Source organism: Physeter macrocephalus, chromosome 8 (genome assembly GCF_002837175.3).
Source record: "Physeter macrocephalus isolate SW-GA chromosome 8, ASM283717v5, whole genome shotgun sequence".
Lineage (NCBI taxonomy): Eukaryota > Metazoa > Chordata > Mammalia > Artiodactyla > Physeteridae > Physeter > Physeter macrocephalus.
In genome coordinates, this window is record NC_041221.1 from 16,120,298 (window position 1) to 16,129,088 (window position 8,791).

General features: G+C 62.3%; 1 protein-coding gene across 1 annotated transcript in view; it reads right to left on the reverse strand.

The window, feature by feature from the left end:
* LOC114486774 (uncharacterized) overlaps positions 1-8,527 on the reverse strand; it is a 37,977-nt gene extending 29,450 nt beyond the window's left edge. Inside the window, exons 1-7 of the mRNA XM_028493318.2 lie at positions 8,340-8,527; positions 6,543-6,700; positions 6,301-6,457; positions 6,009-6,110; positions 5,804-5,919; positions 5,540-5,673; positions 3,240-3,470 (exon numbers count right to left, since the gene is read on the reverse strand). Of these exons, the coding sequence (XP_028349119.1) occupies positions 3,240-3,470; positions 5,540-5,673; positions 5,804-5,919; positions 6,009-6,110; positions 6,301-6,457; positions 6,543-6,700; positions 8,340-8,527 (1,086 nt within the window). The remainder of the gene's footprint in view (positions 1-3,239; positions 3,471-5,539; positions 5,674-5,803; positions 5,920-6,008; positions 6,111-6,300; positions 6,458-6,542; positions 6,701-8,339) is intronic.
* Positions 8,528-8,791: the final 264 nt, after the last annotated feature.

Sequence of the window (8,791 nt, forward strand, 5' to 3'; positions counted from 1 at the left end):
GAGCGTCTTAGGTTCAAGTAAATAATAAAAAGAACCCGGTCTGCCGTCTCACTTCCCCTGGAAAGCAGGGCCCCGAACTGTTCTGAGGACGCGGCGGTCCCCTAGCAACTATCTTTGTTCAGTAAACAAACAGCACCGGGCGCCAGCCCAGGATGCCCGCCCTGTCACACGGCTGCCTCGCCGGTCCTGCAGCGGGAGGGCGGGGCCCCCGCGGAGCTGCCCCGCCGCTGCCTGGGTCCCAGGGGAGCCCCGCCCCGCCCAGTGCTTTCCGCACGCCGAGGGCGGCCAGGCTGCTGCGCGCTGACCCCCACGCTGCACGTGCAGCCTTGCTGACGCTTCCCTGTCTCCACCGGGCCCACGGAATGCCGCACGGCTTCCGGAAACCCCGCGGCCCTGACCCGGGACCCTGCCCTCCCCGCTCCTGGGTCCCTGCAGGCGCCGAGTGACGCTGGCGCCCCCTAGTGGCCAGAGCGTGGCGCCCGAGTGCGGCTGCCGGGGCCTGAGGAACATCGCGGGGGCAGTGGCGGGTCTGGGGAAACTGGACCGGAAAACACGCCCTGAAGGCCGTCTGAGCTCTGAACAGCCAGGGACGCCATCCTGCATCCACCGCTTGGGACAGGCAGGAGGGGGCCGCACAGACTGGGGGCTGAGCTACCCAGAGGCAGGGGACCACCAGGGGGCCAGGACTCTGGGAGGAAATGGCCGTCCATGTGGGACAGGGTGCACTTGACCCCGGGGCTCCTTGCTGTGCACAAAGCAGGTAAGCGCTCACAGTGGCTACTGGACAAACCACACGGGGACACTCAAAAAGGCTCCAAGGGCCAAAACTCAGCTAAGTTTTGGGTCAAAAGAGAATGAAGATACAGCATCACAGCCAGCACATAAGCAAAGACCCACAGGTGACGCTGAACCGTGTCCCCAAAAGATGTTGAAGTCCTAAGCCCAGGACATGTGAATGATTGTACTTGCAAATGGGGTCTTTGCAGATGATCAAGTTGAGATGAGGTCCTTACGGTGGCTCCTGACCTCACAGGACCCACCGGTGTCCCTATAAGAGGAGAAGCTCAGGGCCCAGGCACGCACAGCGGGACAACCCTGTGAGGACGCAGGCGTGGCGGCATCTACAGCCAAGGGATGCCTGAGGCCACCAGAGCTGGGACAGTTCCTGGGAACTTCAGGGGGAGCGCGGCCCTGCCAAACCAGCTTGGACTGCTGGCCTCCATCTCGGACCTCTGGCCTCCATCTCTGTGCCTCCGTGCCTCTGTGTGTGTGACAGAGTGGGTGCCCGTATGTGTGGCTGGTCGGTGACTTGTGCATTGTATGTATATTTGTGTGTGTGTATCTGTGCATTTGTAGGTCTGTGTGTGCTTGCACCTAGGGGGAAACTTACGGCTTCAGATACGACAAAAAGAAAAACGTTCTAAAATCAATGGCCTAAGTTTCCACCTTAAGAAGGTAGAAAAAAACAGAACTTCCCTGGTGGTCCAGTGGGTAAGACTCTGCGTTTGATCCCTGGTCGGAGAGCTAGATCCTGCGTGCCACAACTAAGAGTTCACTTGTTGCAACTAAAAGATCCCACGTGCCACAATGAAGATCCCACGTGCCACAGCGAAGACCTGGCACAGCCAAAATAAATAAATAAATAGATAAAAATAAATCTTAAAAGAAAAAAAGAAGGTAGAAAAAGAGGAAATGAAAGCCACAACATGTTGAAAATAAATAGTAAAAATAAAAGCAGAAATTCAAAAAAAGAAAACAGGGAAAATCAGTAAGTCCAAAAGCTGACTCTTTGAATAATCGATAAAAGCGATAAACCCTAGGAAGACTGATCAGCAGTGCCATCACGGCAGATCCTACAGATAACAAGACCTAGTGCGAATAATTTTATTCCAAGAACTTTGACAGCTTAGACAAAATACTAAAATTTCTTGAAAAACATGACTTGCCAAAACAGACAGAAGATGAAACAGAAAAGCTGAAGAGCTCTTTTCCTATTAAGGAACTGGATCATTGCAAACCTTTTCACAAAGAAATCTATCTCTGTGACCTCGAGGGGGAAAAAATGGGTCTCGTCTGAGTGAGAGGCACTCCAAGCAGATGCCCTGGTTTTTCTGACTGATTGAGGCTCAAGGGGGGCCTCGGGGGCTCAGGGGGGGCCCCACCTCTGCAAAATGACAAGTGTCAATCTTGGTAACTTCCCATGGGATTTTTTAGGTGAGATAAGAAGAATGGTGGTGTGGAGACAAAAGTCTCTGTCAGATGCAAGCTGTGGCGTTCCGGTGACATTTCACGATGTCTGGGATTTTTAGAGATACTCAGTGTGCGTGTGAGAGACGTGAAACAACGCTGGCAAAACCTTAACTGCTGCAGCTGAGTACGTGGTAGCTGGGGTCCATCGCGCCGTTCTCTCCACTTCCTCAGAGCTGAAAGACGCCATGATAAGGGGTTGGGAGGCCCCGGGAGACAGAGGGGCCAGGAGACAGGGGGCCCTTCTTGGTCCTGCCACCGCCCTCGCGCCCAGGCCCCACCGCTTACGCACACCTGGCCGGGGGCACGGGGCAGCCTAGGAGAAGAGGCAGGCAGTGTAGCCACAGGCGCCAACACCCCACTCTCAGAAGCTGGTTCCCATGCCCGGTTCGCGGCAGCCCGGCCCGTCCACTGGCTGTAACGCGTGGCGACCCGCACCGTGAGGGCCGGGGTTCCTGGTGGAGTCCCGCGCCACCCTGACGCCCAACCCGACGCCCGCCCTGACACGCACCTCAGCATCCAGAGCGGACGTCTCTCGCCCAGAGCACAGCTACCCCGCGTTATCACAGACGTCGGCGCCTCGGCCCACACACCTGCCGCTCGCGGGGGCACGCGGGCTCTTCAAGTCCTTATTAAAGCCCACCATTCCTCTCGGACAACACAGACCGACCGCTTAGCCATGGTTGGGAAAGCGCGTGGCCCGTCTGCGGCTCCCCCGCTCCTGGGGTCTCTGTCCACCCGGGACCCTCCCACCCCTGCTGCCAGCTGGGCACCCTCTCTGGGCCCCAGCACTGGTGGGCACTTGTAGCCCAGTCCCCGAGCCAGCGGCTGCCTGGAGGACGGCTCTGGGTAGTTCCGGCACTGTGACAGCGGGAGCCGGGGCGGAGGGCAGGTCTGCCGCCTCCGCGGGCGGCCCGGGGCCGGGCCTGCCGGAGGCCCCTCCGGGAGCCCCTCCCCCTTAGACGACAGCAACGCCCCCCGTAAAAGGATACACCATAGGCAATGTATCTCCACCCGGGTGGCAGGAAGGGAATGAAGATGCCGAAGGTGGTGAAGGTCACGATCAGGAACACCATCCAGGCCACGACCTGCAAGTAGTGGATGGGCTGCGACCAGCCATTCACCCTGGGCCGCTTGGGTGGCACAGTCTTCCAGCTCTTCCTGGACCTGGTTCCCGAGAGGGTGAGGCTCAAGAGACTCAAGATCCTGGCACAGAACGCCATCTGCAAGACAGGACGGGGCATGGCAGGCCATGGGCTCCTGCCCTCGTGGCCCGGGGACTCTGCGGGCGGGACCCACGGCCCAGCATTGCCCGGGGCCCCGGTGACATCACAGTTGCGGAAAACAGCTCTTGGGGGGGGCGTGGCCCCCTGGATGAGGAACGAGGGGCACCCCCCTGCCCCCCACCATGACCTCAGGGCGGGCAGCTACCAGCCCCTCATGGCCTGGGGGCCACTTGCAGCGATGAGTCCGTGGGCTGGTTTACAGATGCACACGCCTCATCAGAAGACTCATGGGATATGGGGGACCCAGTGAGGAAAAGGTCCCCGTCTCTGGGGAAACCAAGAGGGGGGGCAGGAAAAGCCAACTTTAGCTGGTGTGATCATGTGACACTTTCATCCACCAGAAATCCTGCAAGTTTCCCCTGTGGCAGGAGAGGCCACATTTCCAGAGTCCTGTGTTTTTCCTTCCACAGGGACAGGCCGTTCCGGGGGTGGGAGGGAAGCGTGGCCCTTCCGGCCAGTCAGGTGGGCAGGGCCACTGGGAAAAGGAGGCACGTGGCCAGGGAGGCTGCCGGGTGTTTGGGGGTATTGGAGGGGGGAAGGATGTTAACAGCTGTTACAGGTGGAACTTTGAGGTTAGAAGGCCCTGTGCACAGCCTTCATTGTCTCTTCAGAAAGAAATGCACAGAAAATATAGCTGATATTAACGTTGTTACTTTGGGAAGAGGCAGAAATGTTGAAAAATATTCGAAGACTCTTGTTCTGTGAGCTGTGACTTCCCCTTGGGGATCGTCCTACGAGCAGGTTTCAGCTGCTGGCCACAGCTTCTGGTCATCTGCTCTGGTCCTCTGGATGTGACGCCACGTGGACATCGGGACGCAGCAGCCCTGAGTTTGCGTGGGTTTCATGAGCATCTAATAGCACATGTGTACAACACGACCAAGGCACCAGGGGTTCAGAACCCAGTAAGGCTTGGTATTGAAACATGATTCCCAGAAGAAAGCATTCAGATGGAAGGGCCAACTAACAGAAAAGATGTTGCCGAAAATCAAACTCCAGTCACGTGGAAGGTCACATCAAGGGATTACTGCAGATCTTGAAACAGAGCCGTGTGGAAGGGATAATTGTGAGAGCAAATTTAAGTGACACAGACACAACGTCTGTCTGTCAGGGTTTCCGGAAGAGGAAAAGGAAGAGGGCGTAAGATAAGAAACAAAGAAAAAAAGTGAAGCAATGTCCGTACTGCAAGGAGATTTAAGATTTTAGCCCTAAATCATACTCCAAGAACCAGACAGTGGAAAAAAGAATACATCTACGGTGGTGCAAATGCGAACTTCAAGGACACAGAGTCCTACAGGGGTATCCCAGAAGAAGAAGCAAGGAGATTACCTATGACACGATGTAACTGGCATTTATAAAGTTCAAGTGCTGAGTCTTCTGTCCTGAGATGGACCAGCCAGCCTGTCACTGAAGGTGAGACAGGGCAGGCCCTCGGGAGGCGTGGAGACTCGAGCGCACGCGCTCACCGTTTCCCAGAGATCTTCTGAAAAGATTTACTCCATCAGGCCTGAGAGTCACCCTGATACCCCGGGCACTTCAAGTTCAGAATGCAGGGCCGAGCGGGTGGGTCTTCCGTGAAAGCCAGAGCCCACGGCGCTGGCCACGCGGACACCCGCCAGCCCATCAGCAGGCCCGCCATGTGGTGGCGCGAGGTGGCGCCCGGGCCCCCCCGACCCTGACCCAGGGCCCCCTGCACACAGACCTGGCAACTGTGGCCGAAGTCCTTTCTCTCCAGGCCCCACGCTGGTGCCTCTCGCTCAGCCCAAGCCCAAGTGAGGGGAGCCGGGTCTCCCGGCAACGCTAAATGGACACCCAAGACGTGTCACAAAGCCGGGGCCCCGCCCCCAGGACGCGTCCCCAGCTCTAGGGGAGGGGCAGGGCGGCGCAGGGGCGGGCCCAAGAGACCCTCGGGAGGGACCCTCACCACCCGTGCCTGAGCCTGGAGAGCTTCAGCCCTCCGTGAAAAGGCGGGGGGCTCGTGCCCCCGACCTGCTGCTTCAGCAGCTCACGGCGGGGAAGGCCAGGGCGTCCATTACAACCTCGTCCTCACGCTTGACCCAGGAGCCGAGACTCCAGGCTCTGTCCGGGGTGTGGGCGCCTCTGTCTGGGCTGCGCTCCCCCAGCCTGACGCCCCGGGTGCCCCCTTGAAGGCCACGGAAGGGCCACGGTAGGGGCGAGGAGGGGAGCGCGGGGCATGTGGACACAGTGCCGAGCGGGCAGCTCGCGCCACCGGGATGGCCGGCCCACTGGCTCAGGGCCTCTCCCCAGCCCGCCTCGCTCCGCGTCCTCTCGATTCCTAAGCTCCAGAAGGTCCCGGTTCCCGAGCGTGGTGTCCGAGGACTCCCATCCGAAGGCCCGAAGCGCGGCCAATCGCCAATCGCGATCCTTCCTTGGGGGGACAGGGAGGGTGGACAGGGACATGTCCCCTCTCCGTCCACAGAGGCGGCCTCTCGCAGGCTCCGGCCGCCCGCGCCCCACGCGCCTTCCTCGGGAGCCACGGCGCCGGGCGGCGGAAGGCTGACCTCCTCCAAGCAGTGTGGCGGCCCTGCTGCCAGGGCCTGCGGGGAGGCTGGGTCTAGCCTAGACGGACAGGGGCACGAGTGGAGGGGCCGGCAGGTTACGAGGCCCCGTGGGCGGGGCTGGGGGCCGGTTAGGAGAGGGGGCTCCTCCGCGCGTCGGGGCCCCTCTGCTGGGCCGGCGGCAGAGGGGGAGGCTGACTCTGCTCTTGGTCAGCCCCGCGCCCCAGCCTGACCGGCCCCTCTCCACTCACCTGGTGTCCACTCCCTCAGACCGCAGTGCTGCCTTTGGCCCGACGGCACTGTCCTGGGAGCGAAGCACCACCGGGATGAGGACGCTCATCCTGGAAATCCCGGCTGACCGCAGCCGGCGGGGGCACGGGGGGCCGTGGGCCTCCTGGGATCGCCCACCTGGGGCCCCAGGGAATGAGGGGCTGCGGGCTGCTTCCAGGGCCCCTGCGCGCGGTGCCCGCCGTGAGCAGGCCCGGGCTGGCACCTCCACCCAGAACGCGCTTCCCAGGGAGGCAGGCGCCCGGGACGGGGACCAGGCGGCCCCACGCTGCCGCCGCCGTCCACGGTACCGCCCGGGGGCGCACAGATGCCTCCCGAGCCCCAGGGCAGACCGTCAGGCCGCCCGAGCAGGGTGTGACCGACCTGTGACCCGAACGCGAGAATCCAGCCCCCCTCCCCCCGCCCCACCCCGGGCAGCAGGGGCCGCGGGGCTGCAGGGAGCGCCCGAGCCGTGAGCTCTGGTGACCGAAGCACAGCTCAGCCCCGCGGCGGGCGTGGCTCTTGCTCTGTGCGCTCCGTCTCCCCGGCTCCGGGCCCTGGGAGCCCCGGGGCGGCCACAGCTCCCGCCCACAGCGGGCGTTGCCCAGGCTGCCGCTCGGCGCGTCCTCACGGCTCCTCAAAGTGCTTTCTGGTTAAGAGGCACGTCCCCACGGTCTCCTGCGCAGAGCACGCTTCTCCAGAAACACAGGTGTGAGGCCGGTGGCCAGCGCAGGGGAGCCCGCACCCTCGGGGTTTGGGGGGCTGAGGACCTCAACACCAAGTGCCCCCCAAGTCCAGCCGGCTCCAGGGCATCGCCCGTGACTCTGGAGGAGGCCACCTGGGACTGAGGGGCAGGCACTCACCTCCCAGGGCACCCCAAGTCTGCAGTCGTGAGGGCCTCCCCGCTGGCCTGGGGCCCAGTGAACTCAGCTGCTCACACTTTGGAGAAATGACCCTCCTTCAGGGAAATCGCTGCTCATGGATCAGCTGTAAAAGCTACAAACTCAGGGCCCGCTCGCCACGTAAACATGCACAGCCACGGTCCTCGGCCGGGCCAGCCAGGCCTCTCCACACCTAAACGTGTGAACCGGGCTCCTCACACCCACCTCGGCCCGCTCCTGTCCCCGAACTGCTGCGCCGTCCCCTCCCCGACCCAGACCCCCGACCTGGTCTTCACGGAGGGACGGACCAACAGGCCTGGAGCTCGGGGCGCTCGCCTCTCGTGGTAAGCAGCGCTCTGTAAGCCTGCCCGTGCGCGCCCGGACCAGGAACGCCTCCAGCCCAGGTGGGGGACCAGGTGGGCGCGGAGGGGGAGCGGCCACGCCGGAGACGGCAGCGGGCGGAGCGCGGGGCAGGCGTGGGTGCTGGCACGGCGTCCACCGGCGCACGCACGCGCCCCTCACAGGTCTCGTCCTGAGGGAAGCGTCCAGTAGAAAAGCGCTTTGAGACGAATGGACGCTGGCCGTGCCGCACCGTCCACCCAGGCGGCCTCCCGGAAGCAGCCTTTTGCTTTCTCTCTCCAGGGAGTCAACAATCCCCTGTGAGGACTGCAGCCAGCAACCGGCCAGTGTTGCCCTGAGGGTCGCCCCCTCCGCCCCAGCCACCTGGGCAGTTACTCTGACCAAGAGCGCCCGCGGGTCTCGGCTGGCATCCTGCCGGCTTCCTTCGGCAGAGGGCCTGGCACGGAGGCCCTAGGTCCCCCGGCTTCACGGCGCGACACCCCCAGGAGTGGTCTGAGCCCCGGCAGGGTCTGTGGTGAGGGCAGGTCACCCGCAGGGCCCCACTAACACCTGCTACAACATGGATAACCCTTGAAAACTGTGCTGAGAGAAGCCAGACCCAAAAGGCCGCAGAGCGCATGATCCCACTTGAACGCAACGTCCAGGGCAGGGACGTCTGCGGAGACCAAAAGCAGAGTGGTTTCCAAGGGCGGGAAGAGGGGGACCTGCGGGTGGCTGCCTATTGGTGCAGGTTTCCTTTCGGGGTGATGGAACGCTCTGGAATTTGAGAGATGGTGGTTTACGAAAACATGGGGGCCTCGGTCGGAGGGCCCTCCTTCCCAGCGGGCGTGCAGCTCTGAGTGGCAAGGCGGGCTCCCCTGTACACCACGTGCTCCAGACTCTGTCTGGTGAATGCGGGTCCCTGGGACACCCTGCCGCGTGCACCAAGGCGCAGGGTCCGACCTCCTGTGTTCACAGCTGACACGGCCATTGTGGTGGAGACCACGCCCTCAGGGGAGTCTGGGCTCCGGGGACTCATATTCTGTCTCGGCGGGCTTGCCCTCGTGTGCTATACCCCACGTCACGCTGGCGTCTACTGGATAACTCAGGCTGCGGGCCAGGGAAAGGCCACGCCCGCGGGGCTGCACCGTGGGGACCCCGCCTGGGATGCGCAGGGGTCCCGGCCTCCTGAGCCCTGGTGGGGGCAGAGCCCACCGCCGTCCCAAGGGTGGAAATCCAGATCCTGCCCCTCCCG